This window comes from Perna viridis, chromosome 8, assembly GCF_037379345.1.
Source record: "Perna viridis isolate PV_CMFRI_1.1 ecotype Kerala chromosome 8, ASM3737934v1, whole genome shotgun sequence".
Taxonomy (NCBI): Eukaryota; Metazoa; Mollusca; class Bivalvia; order Mytilida; family Mytilidae; genus Perna; species Perna viridis.
The window spans coordinates 39,540,768-39,561,622 of NC_142452.1; the positions used below are offsets into that span (position 1 = coordinate 39,540,768).

The following is a 20,855-nucleotide window of genomic DNA, read 5'->3' on the forward strand; positions in this document are numbered from 1 at the left end:
GATGACAAAAAATATTAATTGAAATAATGTTATTTTCTACCAATGTATTCATTTATTAACCATTTCAGCACGTCTCAGGTCTATATCTTGCTGTTAGGTGCACCAATGGTGCAAATAACTAAATGACTGTTGGGCTGCAGAAACACTCTATAATTTTCTGTAAATGTAACAGTGGTAGCAGACCATGTTCATCATGTAAATTTGACCAATGAAATTAACTGTTGAAATCATTTGATGTTTTTTAATTCAGTATTTTTTTTCCTTGCTTAAAAAGGCCAAATAGAAATAGCAAGCCATTTTTTATGGAATTCTTGAGGCCTTTTTCCAATGATTTTTGTTTTGTTTTGTTTTGTTTTTTTTTTATTTTGCCAGGTATTTATGACTTTTTTTATTCTGTGATCTACAGATAGGTAAATATAAAATAAATTGTGTTCTTTTTAACAATGCAACATTAACTTTACTGTTTTAGGCCTTAATGAATCAGAAATGGCTTGTTATTTCATGTTTAGACAGTTGTTTATGTAACAAAGTTTTCCTGAAAGTGACGATAAATCCTTCTGCACCTGTTCATTGACTTGTAAAACATAAAGGGTAAATATAGGAAAAGAAAAGGACAATTTTTGCTCAAAATCAATCCGAATATCATGAAACAGCACCGAAAGATTGTGATCAAGTGAAAAGAAATTACATTTGACTTACTAGAAACCAATTTGCCAAAAAACAGTAGCAGTTCCAAGAGGCATTTGGCATTTCGCGGCAAATGATGACAGGAAAAAGTATTCAGATACATGTACCCCTGTGTTCCTCAGAATAAAAAGAAGAAGATCTCTCAAATCATGAAACTGCTTGTCCTGCACCGCTGAACAAAAAGAAAATGAAAGGTATGCATTTAACTTCAATTTAATTCTTGCAAATTATATGCATAATATAAAAAAGACTTGTGGTTTGTACATTAATGGTTACGAAAAATTAAGACAAAAAAACTTATTTTGCAATCAATGTTATCCCAATAATTCCTCATGATCAGATGAGTTAATTCTGCTGAATTTATTAGAAAAAAAAAACCTTGTAATGCAGATCTCACAAGTTTACAACATGTAATTACAGTAAACTAAACCAGTGAGATATAATTACTATTAATTTCATACAAATATTACACAAATACAAATACAAATACAAATATTTTATTAGCTCCAAAACAATTACAATAAGTGGTTTTGGCTGAAATAAAAATCAAAGACTGAAGTCTTCGAAGTCGTTAATCGCCATATATTCACGGTCACTGGTTTTGGCTTGCTTTCAATTACTTTGATTACCGCTGTATAACCTTGGTTCCCTTGGTTATTCTTTCAACATCCGAAATGGTACAATTGCGATATGCTCTAAAATCGGGTGACTTCCGCACGCGCTACAACCTTGGTTCCCTTGAGACAATTGCGTACTCTTTCGTAACCGTTATATGTTTTCAGTCATCCGGAAACTGGGTAATACTACATAAATTCGATGCGAATCGATCATAAAAAAATGTGTATGATATGTTTTTAAAAGTAATTAAGAATTAAGGGAACCAAGGTACTTGTGGAAATTAAAAGAATTTAGGGACAAAGACCATACATGGAAAACAGACAAAGAAAACAATACATTCAAAGTAACGAAAGTAAATGAGAAACTCGAACTCCACTAAAAACTGGAAGCATGGACATACCTTTAAAGACGGCACGCTGTAGCGGTCTTTGGGTCGCTTATGATTTTGACCTGAGAACCATCTTAGAAACCAGATTAAGCAGCTTGTAATGAATCAGGAACTCGGTAATGTTCAAAGCTAACTGATCATTTTATGTAAATTTCCCGTTCTCGTACAAGCAAGAAACATACGCACAACATACGTGTATGATACTTAAGAGGTACATTTTCATTTCATATGAAGCTAGAACTATGACGCTATAGCGGTAAACACGGTGAGGATCTGCAACAATATGTGGTGGAAACTACTTATTTAAGCAACTCATATGCCAATATTAAGTAATGAAGTAGGATTAGCCCACAACGATCGAACATAGAAGTAGTCTTGAACTATTACGTAGCCATTTTCTCTACTTTTACTCTCGTTTTGCAAAGACGCCCTCGACCAATCCAAAACGGATATAAGCAAAAAGAAATTTATAATTAAAATTATAAACAAATAATGCATAGACATGAAAGATATTTATTTACCAATCAAATGCTATTATCTTATATTTAGGGTGTCTATATGTCTAAATTGAAATAAAATAGCAGAACATTTCACATTTTGTTTTTTTTTTCTTATCTCAAGGCATTAAGATATAAAATTAAGTTTATTTTTTTGAATGTTATTCATGGTATTGTAATATTGAAATATTGATTTTATGCTCTGATTGAAAATATCTCGTTGTGCCTTGTGAAAGGAACAATTAAATCAGAAATTGGACTCATCTTCGACACTGCTTTTACAACGTGGCTCCGCTCTAGGGATTTGAAGATGTCTACCTCTTTCAATCATAAGTTGGTGACTTGTTCTGCGTCTGCAAACCATATATGTATCCAGGGGCGGATCCAAAATCTGGGTTTAGGGGGCGTTAATTGAATCAAATGCCGTGTAAATCAATGCCAGACAAATATTATGGGATAAAGCTTGTGGTGAAATTTGTTTTCTTACCGAATAATTTTCTATTTTGTTATATTCCTTTCTGATGTTTAAGTTTCAGTGCATCCACTGACATTCACTGGCATATCTCTTCGGTAGACAATTGGAAGAATGTTAACTTTAGCTGTCGGCCAGGTTTGCTCAATTCTTTCTAAAAACTGCTTGACTTAAGAACCAACTACATTTGAATTTTTGGAGATCTCTTGTTCAAATAATTACTAAAATGCTTTTTGGGTTGTAGGATTTTCAATTTTTTTCTACAAATGATTGACATATGTTGGCCCCTCCTCGAATATACTCTTTTAAGTTTCGGCTTTTAGATGTGAATTTTTCGGAATAATTCTACGAATTACTGAGTAACTGAGAATAAGAAAATCACAGTCTGCTACTTCTTTCGAAGGCCTAGCTGATTCGTACTTTTTACTATTTTGTGGACGCTTTGGTTTTTCATTGCACGTACATGCTTTTATTTGGACCAATTAGATCAAGGCAATTGATCATGTCAATTGCAAGTTTAATACCTGCGAATGTCTTATCGTTTCCCTCTTGATAAGCATATTTTTTCTTTTACATGAGTCTATATCTTAGCATGGGCTATCGTATGAATCTTTGTCAATAACTCTTTGTTTTGGCTGTCGACAATGTTCATTTTCATGTCGATTATTTGATTACAGTGTCAATTTTTACTGTCAACGGATTTCAGTTGCTCTTTTAGTTGGAGCAGTTTTTGGTTGGACATCAGAATCTCTTATAAAGAGTTGAATTTATCTTGCCAAGAGATGATTTGACGTCACATGATCAGGTCGGTGAAATTTTTTATTGACAAATCAATTACATTTAGCGTTGTAGTAGTGATGAGAGCTTGATCATGATTTTGATTCTATCGTTTGATGTTACTCTGCTTTTGAATGAAACATTTTTTTTATGGTAGTTGATGTGTTCGCATAGCTTGCAATCCCTTTTAGGAAAGTTATGGACTCATCAGCCGATTTTTTTTTTCCATCTATTTGATGATCCAGACGATTGATTGTAAGGATTTCGTTTTTAATAATAATTGCGTCTCCTATTTGGTCGAATACGTTTTAGTTTGTTCCATTTTCTTCCTCATAACCTCAAAATATGCAGCACGAAATTCAACGCATTTCAGACCTTGTAATTACGATAGAACCGGTATGGTTAAAATTGACTTTAATAGTGCAGTTTTTGGAAGATTTAATGTCTCAGTTAATTTTTATCACTGATCTTTCTTTCATCGACATAGTTTTATGGATTATTTTCATATTTTCCGGACTCTAGTATTTACTTGAAAAATATTGTGGTGATTGACAGTTATCTTTAAATATATATATATATATATATATATATATATATATAAACAAAAGTTATGATTTTTCAAAATAATTATAACCTCATTCCTAGTTTATTTTTAAAAAGTGCCCAATTGTAGAGGCAAAAGAATACAATTTTCTAGGAAATGATATAACCTACAGAGGCAATTTCAAAAAGGCTGTTCAAGAATTAACAAAGAGAGGCCTTAAAGTATTATTTGCTTTGAAAGGGAGATTATGTAATTTTCAGTCAATACCCATCTCTCTTTCATGTAAATTATTTGATGTTTTGATTAAACCAGTATTATTATATAACAGTGAAGTATGGTTCATGGAAAAATATTTTTCTATCATAAAGTCTATAAAAAGAGCAGCGCAACATGGTTCAGTTTGTGACTCTCTCTCATTGGAAGACAAGTAAATCAGTTTTGGGGTTGAAAAAAAAAACAGCTTGCAATTTTTCTGCTAAATTAGAACTAGGCATATTTTCTACTGTATCATTTATTAAGACACAAGTCATGTTATATTTATGCAGATTAAACTGGGAAATATTAATCCCCTATTGAACAAAGCATATGAGCCCAATAGAAATTTCGATGGTGAAGGGTTATACACACTGTATAGTTTTGTAAATAATATTTTTTGACGGTGTGGGCTGTAACTTAGTACACGATGTATGGTAGTACAGGACAGTTCATCTAGGTTAGAGCCCTAGATTAATCCTACGAGGAGGAATCACCCGGCCAGCGAAAGCTATATTTTTATAGGCTAGCTGGCCGAGTGGTCTAGGGCGCTGGACTTAGTGCAGGCGGTGTGGCCATAGATGTCACATTTGCCAAATTTGGCAGTTCTAACATCGTTGGGAATTTTTCAGACCCTTCTATATATATAAGTCATTACAGGCCAGTTTATCTCTTATAGAACGGTAATTCTAAATATTAACGGGAAATCAGTTTGAAATATCGGGTCTGTGGATTTCTTGGTCTGGTTGACTGGTCAACAACTAATGGAGGATGAACTCGTCATTAATAGGTAGAAATGGACCTCAAACCAAGCCCAAGATGTAATTGGAAGGATGCCAACAGACCGTCTATTTCAACTGCACCGTCTAGCAATCTCCTAGCCTCTTGTGTGGATTGCACAAGAGGGTTTAGAAGAATCTCACGAGACAGCTATGGACTTGTGTAGTGTAGTGTAGTGTGATTTTAATGATTTTACAGAACTGCTAATGAAGAAAAACAGACAATGGTGTGGTGAGCAAATATTGTATTATAGCATAGTTAAACATTTACATGTACAACAAATCGTAACATTGGTGTTGTCGGAAGTATCGGTGTTCAACCACAAGCTATATATATTTTGGCTAGGCAGACATAATCTTTATTTTAAAATCTCTGGGGTCCTGCACAGAAATAAATAAAAGATCTGATAAGTAGTAAACTACTAAACAATTCAGATAAGTAAATAAATAAAAAATTCAACTTGACAAGGAACCAGAGATACATGGTTCAAATTGTCAGACATTATGCCAAAACCCATAGAATTTAGTTACAAGCCTTGGAAAATCACAAGACTGTGTAGAAATAACTTCAAAATATGCACTATAAGTGCATTTCAAGAATAGCATTTCATTAAATCATAATTACTTTAGGCAAACTCCAAAATCAGTTCTGGACAAATAAATCCAACTTGTTTACGCAAGAATTAAACCTAGCAACCCTGGGAAATCGTCGGAAAAAGTTTTTTTTTTATACCTCTACGTCTAACAACCATCGGGACGCTGGATTCACATCGGAAAATAATCCCCGATACCTAAAATTTTGACTCTATTTATCGTAAATAATATGCACACGGAACATATAAATATTCTATAAGTCTATTTCAATAAAAATCAACAACAGTTCAATGTAAAAATATCACGACTTCGGTATATTAATGCTCTAAGATTCTATGCGACATTCCCAAAACAAGGTCATGTCAGGCCATAAAAGCACAAAATTTGCATCTGTAGGTGTGCGCACGTGTATAGAACTACACACCGGAAGTAACATGCTTTCTTCAGCAGCAAACGAAAAAAAAAAGATGTACGACAGAATGTGTCATTTCGAAGAATAAGAAGTGGTTGAACACCTATTTAATATTAAGACAGTTTAAGTGAGGATCACGGATACGTGCTTAAAAAAAAGAACGACTGTCATGCTATAAATTCCCGGAAAAAACCGGCGATAATTTCAGGTGAAAGGCAAGTACATGTTAATCGGGCAACCTTTACAGTATTCTGTACACATTGACTGTTTGGATGTTTGATTGATGTTTGATTGATTAAAAAACATGTCCGCCGTTCTAAAAAAATAGAACATATGGGTCAGACAGCAGATTTTTGCATGTATCTTCAAAACCGTTAGGTTTAACCAAATTCTGACAACGTTAAAAGTATTCAACATGATGAGATCTATCTGTGGTCAAATTTTGGTGAAAACCTGTTGACTCATGTTGAAGTTATTACCCTTTTTGGACGTTCCTTTTTTTTGCTGTTTTTGGTGTTTTTTTATTCACAAATCTATACAGAATTTGTATTTTTGTTTTTAGGGTATCCTAAATGAAATGACCATTTGGAGTTTTGATCGGTAACACAAAATTCCGACCTATGATTCAATAAACATTGTGTTTAGTATCAATTAGCAACCAAAACGTTAAAAAAATGGCGAATACATTTTAAAACATGAACTTCAAACACCCAAACAATAAAAATGACTTTATTTCATTCATCATGATGTACAGAGACAACAAAATGTTCCGGCTTTGGAATTCTGGTTCGGGCTCTGGCTACACAAAATACCGACACCCTGTAGATAACTTTTAAGAGAAAAAAATAGCTTATCGATGCACCTTTGGATTAGCGGCGGTCAAAGTAATACAATTTCTCGATCCAAATCCCAACAGATCAATATCATCTACCACATTCTTAAAAGACGGTATGCCGGTTTAATGTCTGCTTTCGCAAATGATAACCTTTTCCTGATGTTTGTATCACGAGAACTGCATCGTCAAGGCTCGAGTATTTAATTGAGCCAAATTTAGGATCGGTAAAGTGAAGTACGACCGACTTCAGCTGAGGATAGTCTCAATCTCTGAGTATTATGTGCATGCTGGTAAATGTCAAGATCTTCTGCCGTATAACCACGACGCTTTCCTTGCTTTGGATTTGCCCTCCTTTGCTTCCCTGGCCATATAATGGCTTTTGCGTAGCTCTTCTGTTTCCGTTTGAAGACTTTACCTTGCTGTTTTATGTCGACTGTTTCTGGCGATGTCGAAGTCGATCGATTTTTTTCATGATCGTGACTTTCTTGCATAATTGAATCACAGCAAGAAGGCTATAGACTAGGGGAAATAACTCTAATTAACGGGTGTGGCATATGTGAAAATACGGACTAGATAAATGGACGGAATTTCGTTTGTTTGTTTGTTGGGGTTTAACGTCCGAGCATCAATATTTCAGCTATATTCAGACAATGTACATGACGGCATTTCGAGTACATGTGTATATGCACCGATAATTTACCCTAAACCACGTCATGCTATATTGCATGAACTGTTTGTTCGTTGTTAATTATATCGAAGTGATATAATATTAAGATACAAGGAACAATATCAAGATGTTTAAAACGTCAACGAACATCCTAGTTTGGAATTATACTCACAATTCGAGAACTCGGCCTCACGAGCGAGTACTCGAGTATTCGTTTCCATCACTTGTTTTAACGGTTAAATCATCAAAATTTTAATGGAATACTGAATATACCAAAAGAAATCCCATCAGACAAGCTAATATTTTCGCTCTCCCGTAAAGTACATTCAAGAAAACTCATTAAATCATAAGTATTCAAGATATATAAAAACCAAAAAAAATAATAACTTTTGATATTTATGCAATGTAATGGGTTTAAATTGAACAGCTCAAAATGAGAAAATAACAAGTAGAATAAACATGGTGATAAAAGGCTTTGGTTTAAATATTATGTACTTTTGAAGAACAGGAAGAGTGTAACTAAGCGAAACTGTTCGTGTATGGTTGAAGTAAATTTAGGTACAGCTCTGCTTTAAAAAAAAAAAGTGATGTATGCAAGTCTGTGTCGTTATTTTTAAACTGTTATATAAATGCGTATGCACTTTAGCAATGTATACATATAATATTGCAAGTTAACGCCAAGAGCACCGATTTACTTTCATGTTTCACTATAAAATCGTCTATGGGATTTTGAATAGAATAGAAGAAATAAGATAAAACAACTTTGTGCCACTTTTCCTCGCTTATGATGAATGATAAAAACTAAGAAGGGATAAAATACTTAGTTTGATGCAACAGTTTATATGACACAAATTGAGACACAATTTCATATTCGTTGCAAAATCTCGTATGAAGATACTTCTGTATTAATATTTTTGTTGAGATTTATTTTTGTCACAAAATTGATTACGACAGTAACTGCATGTAAAATCTGATAACGGCAAGACTCCATTCTACTTTCCGTTGACCACGTTTCAGAATCCTTCGTTTTTTGTCTGAAAAATGCTTTAGAAGTTATGAAAGATGAATTGGCTGATCAGAAAGGTCAGCAGAAGTAGAATGGTGTTAGATCTTATATGCAATGACTGAATGGAACAATTGATAGGTATAGTCTTAATTTGATTGGTCAATGTTCAGAATTGCAATTGAATAATGACGATTCCAAATTAGGAGCCTCTAGTTTCTGTCGCTCTAATTTGATACATATACATATACATATCTGTCGTTCTAGTTTGATATATATAATTCACCGTAACAGAATATAATTTAAAATAAAAAATATCTTAATGGCTGTGCAAGGCAATGGTTTTTAGGTTATAAATAATACACAGTTTCTTCTAAAATAATGAGTAATGATTTATTTATTTATTTTTTTTGTAAATTGTTCTTAATGCTGATGTGACCGATGGTATAGTCACACCGCAATGAAAGAGGGAGGCGTGGCGCGCTCTAAAACCTAGATTTAACCCATTGTTATGTTTGTACCAAGTCAGGACCATTGCGGTACCAGCTACTTCGGTGGTGTAATGTCCATTTTGCCTGATTTATTTAGGACTTGACTATGAATCGGATAGGTGTTCGATAATTTTGTTGATACCCTTATCTAAATTCAGTTCAAAACGAGAAAATGGAGTGAAAACCACAAAGCAAGGTATTAAAACTTAATGAAAAAAGGATTCGAATTTTAATAATTAGGCGATAAGTACATTAGTTAAATAGTCATTTAGCTAACCTCGTCTTCAATATTTTAAAGGCTATTTCTCCTTCTTTTACTGAATGGCATTCGAATGAAACAACGATTTTCTTATCCCCTCTTTCTGATATGCACATAATTTACAAATTATTTTTTTCTATATAAGCATATATTTAAAATTGCAATTTTCCCCTTTTCAATTTCCAGCGTCTTTGATTTACCAGTATGGTAAACACTCTATTCTCAATTATATCAAAATGCCCGATGCTGTTACTCTTAACCTTTTTTAGACACTGTTAAAATTATGCCAATTTTCGGAGAAATGCTTTGAACATTGCACAAACAACTAAAAATAGAAGTATACGAATTCCAGTTAATTGATAGTTCGCAAATTCGATCAGACAATCTTAGTTTCAGAGGTTTTGTGAATTACATCTACATGTACCTCCATCGTACTTTAGATAAAAACACAACATACATCATGAAGTCAGCATCTAAACTTGCCCTACACTTAAAGGTAAACGGAAAAAGAAAACTCATGACTAAACAATACGACAAATGGGATAACTACTCAATCCGTATTGTCATCTTTCCTTTCATCAAACTCCCATTAACATTTGCGTATAGAGTTTATTATCACAACCTATATCCTATGCTAGAAATTGCACCCTAACAATTCGGAATCTTTAACAGAGTTATGTTCAACAATGTTGAAGTCATCACTACAGGAGTTTTATGGCCGTCATCATAAACTCGTGGATCGTTATGGGATGTCCATCTGCACCATGACAATCGTTCTCCTTACCATTGTTTTCAATTTTTCTTTCGTCTATCAGGACGTAATGTTTAATGTGTTTCTGGGACAAAACATAGGACGCTAAGCCTACCGGGGCACTTGGTCTAAAGTCCCACCTTTTAGTGGGATACAAAGTACAAATTTTGGTAAACCAGCTTTCGAGCGAAAACATATCTTTTAGGTAAAAACACTTCGTAAATAAGTGTAAACGAATATGTTTCTTCACAATACATAGATAATTGAGTGTTGGTTACGACTAATGTTGTGCACGTGATAGGATCACACAAGAAATCAGTGGACCGTAGAATTGAATACTTTAGTAAACCTTCGAGCATCCGAATTAGTTGACACGCTGTAAGAAATCATCACATGAAAAGTAGCAAACATGGTAAGAGTGAGCATTTTTTAACGTTTGTTGCTTTTATATTTTGCGATTATCTTTATAGTATTGTAATGTACTCAAGGTTTACCTATGTATGTCTGTAAACTAAGCAAATCAGATACAGTATACCATAATATTTTCCCGCAGTTAATTTGTGATATTTTGCACTAAGACGCGAAACGCAAAATGTAACATTCATTCGAGAATATTTTCCTGCACAAGACATAACAAATTGCAGAAATATTGCATTTTTTTTCAGCTGCGTACTCGACAATAAGACTTTTTTGCCATTTCGATCAGAATTCAAACCATTAAGAATACAATGTAGTTCATCCGTCCAAAACAATGACAAGAAATGTGGAGCATGCTATTTCAAAATCTATCACCGGAAATTGTCGAAATAGAGTATTGTTAACATTTGATTTTCAATTTTACTTGAAATAAGGGGGGATCAGTAAGATGCAAAATATAGAAAACGGAAAACCCTAACCATATCAGTCGCATAGCATTCAAGCTTGACTTTCATGGCTGATTTTCTATTCGAGTATTATTACATATATTAGAAACTCATTCTATTAAAGATGATATTTAACTTACCAGCTATGTAATATATACATTCGATACTTATAAAAATATTTGTTGAAAGATAAAGTACAGTTTGAATAAAATTGCCCTTGAACTTTTCATGACATAGTTATTATAAATACAACCATATTAACACATGCAGTTTTCTCTAGTAGTAGTTCTATACAAACGTATAGAATTGTATTCTCATCCGGACTGGTCAAATCAAATACGGTTTTCGATTTAAATATTATCTATGTACGCTTAACTGTATAATTTCGGATTCTTATCTTATGTTTTTATTTGTTTTTTTTAATTCGTGATTTCCAATTTACTTTACTTTTCATCGTTTTGGTATATGTGACGCGGCCAGCGATAAGGGCCTTTATGGGTCGGTCTTTCTGTCAATCAATATTTTGTTCAAAGAAATAAATGAAGCATAATTACAAAATAACCGTATTGACAAACTCTATGCATTAGTAAAATATAGTAAAATATGCATATAACCAATACTTTATTTTTACTTTAGCAGTACACAGAAAGTAGTATTACTGTTACCATTGGTGTGGTTGCCTTTTGGATATTGTGCTCCACTGAAGTTAAAAGTGAGTGGCGTTTGATTTTGATACGCGTAGGGCGTTTATACCCTTTTAATTGTATTTCATTTATAATAAAACTATTAAAACCTCACAAGACAATTACATGCAACATAAATATGTGTTATAGGCGGATCCAGTATTTCAGGTTTTGGGTTGTAAGTACAATAAAATAAAGTTGAGGTCCGATTAAATTATCAAGATTTCATGCTGTAAAAGATAATTTCTCAATGTTAGGCAGGGGGCGAACGGTCCCTCTGTCCCTTCTGTATCCGTCATTTCATGTAGACATTTTTATACAGTAAAATTGTATTATTTCATAATTTTATCGACATGTATAAGAGCTATACACAAGCATGCAGTATTAAGAGCTTAGATTTGAATTTAATTATATTTTTTCTACTATTAAGGAAAATGTTGGTATCTGATAAAATTAATTTATCATTATACATTATCGACAGTTTTTATAAATGAATTATAACGGCAAACATTTGATGAATCTCGCTACGAATTTGGAGAATTTTATGATAAAACTTATACAAGGGATTTGTTCAAACATGTTTTAAATTATTACAAAAAAGTGTAACCGAAATGTGAAGGAAAAGCAGCAAGCTTCACAAAACGACAGACGTTCGTTTCCTCTCTTACTAACTGCTGCAGACGGGCCTTTCGAAATTCTCGGACATAATATGAATAAAAGTCGTTCGTCAATTAGATAAAAAAAAGCATTCACCTTTTACGACCTTGCAGAGTTCTTATATTTTCCGAGAGGACTGGCTGCAGCCTCAAAAGTAAAGTTTAAAAGGCTGTCCAGAGCTTATAAAAGCAGAACTCGTTTTAAAGAAATGTCGTTTTGGACATGAATTAATCAAAAGTAGTCTGAATAAATATACATTGAAACCAGTATAAATTTTCCAGTAATATGCTGTTCGTTGTAGGAAGGTTTTCTGTTTTTCTCGGGATTCGGTTTAGCCAAGTATTTCTGTCGAAGATAAACTCCAAGATAAAACCAATATCAAAACTATTAATTTACTCCATATTTAAGTCAAATATTTAAATTGCATGGAAAATTATAAAGTTATACATACATATATTTCTTAGGGGCTACCTTTGATGAAGCGTGTGCAGACAGCAATATCTGTACTTATAACAATTCAAACTGTGGTAAGGATGTGTGGAAATACCTTGAGGGCTACTTCAAGTCTTTGTATGATGTTGACTGTACAGAACGTAAGTAGCTGTGTATAGGTCAAACAGCAAAAACAATATTTCGATGAGCACTATTAAGTGTAAGATTCTGTATAAATAGACCGTGTGTGAAACATGGTTTAAAAAAACTTATGAAAGTTTAATTTGACTATTTGCATCACCAGAATAAAAAAAATAGATACGATTTTTCATATCATGTTGGTAAATTGAGTTATAATTTTACTGAAATGCACTTATAATAAACAATTTAAGAACAGATAACTCCGTCAAAAACCTCATTTTTTCTAACATTCTATTGAAACTGTTTTTAGCAAATCCAGTGATGCAGAGATCAAGTAATGATTTTTTTTTAAAATTGACATTTTATGAGCAACTCGGCGGGTGTTTCTAAAAGCAGAGGACGCTTACCCCACCGGTGCACCTGGTCCATGCTCCCAGTTTTTAGTGGAGTCCGAGTTGCTCATTTACTTTTGTTACTTTGTATGTATGATTTTATTTACTTTATGTTCTTTGTTGTTCATGTATGTTTCCATGTCTGGTCTTTGTCCCTGGATTACATTCTTTTGATTACCCTATAACCTTGGTTCCCTTGATTACTCGTTTAAATAGAGAAAGCATCCTTGAGTGATATATATTGTCAGGTCGGTTGGGTTTTCACATGCATGATTCTGATTGTTTTCCCATTTTGCCTGACTCTAACACAAACTTCTACTTAATGACAGGCATGTCCTCGCTGCTCCAATGTGACTCCTTATTATAAGAATATTAAAATTTAGATATGTTTTCAGAACTCAAAACAAAGGGTTTATCTTTCATTTTCGCTATTGCAATCTTCCACGACATATGCTGAGGTTACCTGAAAATAAGTTTCCTTCTTTGGTGTATTTATGTATTTTTTTTACATTACATTAACATGTAATTTGTAACATTAATGAATTTGTTTGAATTAATACATAGTAATTTCACAACATAAAATTACATTTTGATAATAATGTTATAATAAAAGTACTCCATTCAATGTAGAAGTCTGTGCTCCCCTCCCCGATCTGACAACATGCTAAATTCAAGGAAGCCTTCTTTGACTGTGGGTGTTTCTAGAAAAACAGATGACGCTTACCCTACCGGTTCACCTGGCCTTTATGCTCCCAGCTTTTAGTGGAGTCCGAGTTGCTCATTTGCTTTTGTTACTTTGTATGTATGATTTTAGTTACTTCATGTTTTTTGTTGTGTATTTCTGTTTTTTGTGTCTTGTCTTTGTCCCCGGATGTTACTTCATCCTTGCTTCCAGACCCCTTATATTTTATCGCCGGTTCCCAACCATAATCCCCGCTTCCGTATATTTTACTCCCCGTTTGCCGCGCCTGTAACCACCGTTCCCAATCCCCACCAATTCCAACCCAGTTAAATCCTGTTTCTCTGTCTTCGCTGTCCACCCTCCCAGTATTTGATTAATTACGATATTAAACAAAGCAAATGTATTTGGTTAATCTCTTAGAAACTGCACAAATTTACTTCATAGTAAACTACTATTAATGGGGTAACCACTCTAGAACTAAATTCATTATTCTACTAGGACTTAAACACTTACACGGGAAATAAATATATTTTGCGGAAACGTTCATTTTTTTTTAAATGTCAAAAGCCGAAATGCCTTAGTCTAAAATATGATACTATAAAACGTCCACTGCCGAAACATCTTGCATTCCATGTGTCAATATACATGTAATTATTCGATCTAGGTATATTATTTACTATCAGAGAATTTTTCTATATACTCAGCATGTTTGGTGTGTAGAAATGTGTCTCCTAAAGTGAACAAATAGTTTGTAGTTTTTAGTTCCAAACAATGGTCATTTCAGGTCTGTCAACAAAATGGATTTCTTACGATGTCGTATGGTCATCGTACAAATGATGTGACCTTAAGGAATTTTCTTTTGCTTTTTCAATCATACCCCAAGCTTCTGGTATCGCATTGTTATTGTTTAGTTTTCTACTTTCTGTCTGTGGGGACAAAGATCACGGGTGCATATCGACTTCATCTCTATAACTTTCTTTTGTCAGTAAACACAAAGACGGCAGACACAAATTGATGTCAAAGTATTTATGATATAGATGACAATGAATACTCGAATGTTCCCTGTGTAATAAATTTCTAAATCTCACGTATGAAATAAAGCCTTCAATTTCGCTCTTGGACTTTCTTCGGCCAAAATACTGATAAACTTGAAATTTATTTAAAAATTGCTATAAACTGTTGACAGAGTAATCAAGGGAACCAAGGTTATAGCTGTAATCGAAAGAATGTAATCCAGGGACAAAGACCAGACATGGAAAACAGACATACACAACAAAAAAAATAAAATAACTAAAATCATACATACAAAGTAACAAAAGTAAATGAGCAACTCGGATTCCACTAAAAACTGGGAGCATGGATCGGTAGGGTAAGCGTCCTCTGCTTTTCTAGAAACACCCGCTTATATACGATACATAGGTACTCAATTGGTTATCGTTAATGACCAAAACATAATACCATTGTACTTAGAGATATAGCAGTTAATTCTGCGGGTTCTTTGGCACTTGTAAAAATGTTTTGGTTTTTAATCACCGTTAATTCTACGAGTTCTTCGGCACTTGTGAAAATGTTTCGGTTTTTAATCACCAAATGTATATTTTTTGGAAGAACTATAAAACTAAATGTAAAATCAGACTAAACCAACTATTTTACCTTAATCTCGTACAAATGCATTTAAATAACATGAACATGTCATTTCATCAAGTAAAAACATGTATCTTGTTGCCAGAGGGAAAAAAGATACTCTTTTACGATTTTAAATCACATGAAATAAAAAAAATATATCTACGGTTGACTCATAAAGTTTTAATACTAAATGAAAACATAAACACAACCGGATGTCCACAAGGGTGATTTAAGATACGAACGAGCGAATTCCCATATATATTTATGCTTTTTTTTTTCAAATTGACGAAAATACATGCATTTACTTTTATTGCTCAAGTTGAATAAATTTCAAGGGTTTGCATTTTTCATATCATTTCCCTCTTATCCGTGTTTTAATTTAATTTTAAATCACATGAAATAAATCGTCTACGGTTGAATACTAAATGAAAACCTAGGCACTATCGGCTGTCCACATGGATGACTTTAAATGTTTTGAAACTAGTGAATAAAAATATGCATACCCAACTGTAGACATTTAGGCCAGGGTCTGTTACTCGCGTATCTGTTGACGCTTGTCGGGAAAACTCTGCACAAAAGACTACATGTCTGACGATTTTATTACTTTTTTAAAATTTTTAATTAACTTAGTGCATTCCTGGTATTACTTTTAATTTACCTGTGAAAAGTGTCTTCTTATTGGTCGTAGTGCTACTTTTATGATCCAAGTGCACTTGGACGGGTCTTTGCGATGTTTAGACGGACCAGTATCTTTCATACAAATTTACTTAATTTAACAGATTATGGTTTTAGAAAACCCACGATAATTATAAATTATACTATGCGTTTAGATAAAATAAAATTGTTTTTGATAATATCTTATATTTGATTTTTGACCATTCCCCATCCGCTGCAAACAATAACAGTACATAACTGCTCGAACATATTTTGTCATTCACTGTTACAAGATTTATCTGTTCATAATCAGGCGATTTATACTGTTCTCACCTATTAACAGCTCAGAATAGTCCATAACAGGAAATGAAAATATTGACCATATCTTTCATGACTGTAATAATTCAACACAGTTATAGACAACAACTAAATTATTGAAGCCATCTGTCAACACATGTGACAATCTACGACAGTCCAAGACAGTCCACTGAAAATTGTCATCACTTATCAATAACTGTTACGGTTCAGGACAGAGTATGACAACCGGACACATTTCTGTTACCACCTATTACGAACTTGGGCAGGAAATGACAGTACTTATTAGGTGTGGAGTAGTTATTGTGAACTCCAATCATTACCCATTATTTTAGAAGAAACTGAGTATTTTAAAACAAGGACTTCTATCTACAGAATAATTGGTTAGGGACCTTATGAGGCGCATTTCATCATACCCCTAATTCCGGAGTTTGTTACGCATATTTTGTTGGCGTGCAAGGAAACCAGAGTAGTTAGTAATTGCTCTAGTATAGCGAATCATTTGTAAAATATAAAAGCCATATGCAGGAGATAAAGGTATATTGCTGCACAGATAAGGAGAATTTCTGATATTAAAATCAAAGTCGTCTCTTTTATCATAAATATTAGTGCTGAAATAACCACTGTTGTCAAATGGAGGAGAGGCATTCAAGTGCCTCACGATCGTTGAATACTGACTTGAGTCTTTTTTGATACATTTCTTGAGGTTGTCAATACGATTCCATACCAACAATCGGATGGTACGTATCAAATCTGAGGAGGTCTCGATTTCTGGTCATTTTCTCTCTTTATTCATGATCTGGTGTTATCTTCAACTACATCCATTGATGCGCTATGGTATTTGAATTTTGAACCATGGGAAACTACTTTATATAGGAGTTCATTCTCAGTGATATTCAAGTCACCAGTGATGACATGACAAGAAGGACTGCAAACTGTAAATCGAGAAGAAGCACAGTCACATGTAACAGGGGACTTTAAGTATTCCCCATTGTTAATAATCTGTAATGTCTTTTTATGGTTGAAATGTTAGTGCTTATTGCCTTAGTGTAGCTATAAGAGACAATGGGAACAGATTGATTTTTGAAATATGATTGAACTTTTTAGACCACCTCTTAACGATGAAGAGTATTGCTGATGTTAAAAGCATCTATCCCTTTGTTTGAAAATAAGATATTGATAAAGTATCAGTTCTCATCATGGAGAGGCTCAGATTTAACAGGCTTAAAAAGACGGAATTTGGCCACGTCAGATATGATGCCTGACAATCTGTAATTTATCGAAAAAAAGGCCGGCACCTCCTTCGTCGAGTCCGATATCTTTTAGATTTTTCAGAAGGGTGACTGGAAGTGAAACAAAGATTTGTTTAAATGTAATGAACACCCAAAGGTTGTTGTAAACTAGACAAAAGGATATTATATCTGTCTAAATGCGAATATGCAGTAACACGATCGGGTACATCTTTTGTGCACAATATATATAGTTCGTTGTAGAATATTGTATGTTTGATATACATTTTTTCAATTGTCCAAATTGTCATTCTGTTTACGTTTGCCCTTATAATCACATTTCAAAGAAAGCGTAATCAAGGGAACCAATGTTATAGCAGTAATCAAGAGAATGTAATCCATGGACAAAGACCAGACATGGAAAACAGACATACACAACAAAGAACATAAAGTAACTAAAATTATACATAAAAGTAACAAACGAGGAAAGGAAAACTATGACCCGTTGACATGACAAAGCATAACAAAAATCAATTGAAAAATCAAACCAAAAACAAAACCAAAAACACAATGATATGTTTCCGCGTTCCATTGAATAGGGAAATATTTGTATTAAAGATATGTCTGACTTGTCATGGCATACGGTAATATGATACGTTTTTGTTTACTGATAAAATGATTAATTTAGTTTAGTCAACACAAATGGAATAAAACAAGACAACCTTAAACAAGTTAGTAGTTCTCCAGCTTAGAATTTTGCAAAATGTAATTCATGGTTTGAAAGCCTACATATTTTTTTATTTTTGATATTGTTTTTTTTTTTAATTCTTATGTAAACAGATAATAACGTGTGGATTGTCATAGAACCCTTGTTAATAAAAGATATAAATCATATAGAATGTAATGTAGAATTCAAAATTAAGGGAGATGACATTAAAAATACAATAGAAACTTTTGAAATTATCTCCTTAGAGCAGACATATTGGAATGTATGATTTCACATTTCATCATATCAATCTTTAATATGTGATATAAGTTGTATTTTACTGTTATTCTATATAATAATTATATCCTAAGAGTAAAGGCTGTATGAAAAGCCGCATGTTAATTTCTGTCTACTTTAACATGTTTAGCACAATATATATAAAAGAATAAAATGGTAATATGTAGGTTTTGCAACCATGAATCACATTTCGTATGATTCTTATCTGCAGTACTACTTAAAAACACAGAACATGCAATTTGATATAGCAAGGCACCTAAAGAGTGAATCTCTTATAAGGGTTAACCACGTCAATAATATTTCCTTTGTTCTAGAACGTTCATTGAATGAAAACTGTTTTTCATTGGACTCAGAGGAAACTCAGCAATGCTGTCAAGATAATAGCGAATGTACAAAAGAGGAAAATGGATATAATTTCAAATATGTATGCAAAGAAAACTACGACGAAGTACATGGTGAATGTGAAAATGGTATGTTTCTGAAACACGTTTTTTAATTAAACCCCAATGAATATATGTTTATGTGGTAATAATTGTTCTATTTAAATTTGAAGAAAGAATAAACAGTAATTGTTTTATGCTCTCACTAAACAAAGTTTATTTACTTATGATATTCTGTCACTTCTATTACAAAACTGGTTCCTGTTGCTGCCGATTTCTTCTAAATAGATATAACTGTGAAGATTAACGGAAAGCGACGAAAAATTCATTGTTTTTCTTCTGTTTTATCTGTTATATCTCCATTACCTGATTTTAATGATCCATTCAGATTTTTTAAAAAGAAATACTACTTTTTATTTCAGGATCAGGACATCTTCAGTTAAACTTGGGACTCATACTTACGGCTGGATTTGTCTCATTTTTGTATCATTACGTGTTCATTTGACACTGCAGTTTGCTTCACAACAAAGTACAATCTTTGAATAGCAATAGGGTAAAATTGTATCCAACTATAGTCGAAAACATTTCCCATACTTTATCATAGTAGATTGTATTTAGACTACTTCTGTGGCTATACTTATCCACTAGATAACTGGTCATGTACACCCAAATGTTGAGTACCTTGTTAATTAATTTTTAGTTACGGTAGACATAAATAAGTTACTAAGTACTTATACTCGTGTGTGGAAAAAAGTTCCAAACACTCGTTAAATCTAGGTGTTTGTGTATTTGTGATCCCATTCTTGTCATTCATTTTCCAATTAATTATCCTATTATTGACTCATTAGCTGCCCACAAAACAAATTGATAACGACCGTTACCGATTTGTTATATGTTAAAATGCAAATGTATATACATCATGATATATCATTCATTAAACATGATGACAAAATTAACTTCAAATCTTGTAATTCTTGTAATGAGACAAAAGTGATACCCATATACTGATATTTTCAATCATTTTCCTAAATTATATACAATGATGTTTTTAAGTACTTTTCAGTTTAAGAGTCAGACAAAATATGCCAAAGGTGAGGCACATGAAGGTAATTTTGAAGTGATTTTATTGCATTGACGAAGAATTTATACCTCATAACCTCCAGAAATTTTCCAATACTTTTCCCTAAAAATCAGGCAGATCCTATGATACGAGTGGTAAATTGTATTTTAATTCCAGTTTGATGTATTTACTATGGGTATGTCAAATAGTACAAAGTTCGTTTTCAATCGACAATGAATGACTCAGATATTTATTGTTTTCTTTCTTAACAAAGCAAATAAATTTTGCTCAATTTAAAGAGGTAATTATCTTTTTTTTCACGACAGAAGTTTTATGGTCGTCATCATGAACTCGTCAACCTTTATGGTGTATCCATCTGCACCATGATAACTGATTTATTCAACAGGTCATAGTGTTCCCTTCCTTGTTTATCTACCCCGGACTTGACTTTTTATGAGCAACTCGGCGGGTGTTTATAGAAAAGCAGAGGTCGCTTACCCTACCGGTGCACCTGGTCCATGCTCCCAGTTTTTAGTGGAGTCCGAGTTGCTCATTTGCTTTTGTTACTTTGTATGTATGATTTTAGTTACTTAATGTTCTTTGTTGTGTATGTCTATTTTCCATGTCTGGTCTTTGTCCCTGGATTGCATTCTTCTGATTATTGCTGTAACCATGGTTCCCTTGATTACTCTTTGATTACCGCTATAACCTT

At 33.2% G+C, this 20,855-nt stretch overlaps 1 protein-coding gene across 2 annotated transcripts; it reads left to right on the forward strand.

Annotated features, from left to right (window-relative positions):
- Positions 1-10,304: 10,304 nt before the first annotated feature.
- On the forward strand, positions 10,305-20,441 carry LOC148610454 (uncharacterized). Of its 2 annotated transcripts, none has more exons than XM_088543356.1 (5): positions 10,305-10,438; positions 11,526-11,601; positions 12,694-12,822; positions 19,018-19,173; positions 19,506-20,441. In XM_088543356.1, the coding sequence occupies exons 1-5, from the start codon at positions 10,436-10,438 to the stop codon at positions 19,586-19,588; spliced, it is 447 nt and encodes a 148-aa protein (XP_088399482.1). In that variant the 5' UTR covers positions 10,305-10,435; the 3' UTR covers positions 19,589-20,441. The 2 variants fall into 2 exon arrangements, with proteins under 2 accessions (XP_088399482.1, XP_088399483.1); XM_088543357.1 differs by having other exon boundaries at positions 10,359-10,438; positions 11,529-11,601.
- Positions 20,442-20,855: the final 414 nt, after the last annotated feature.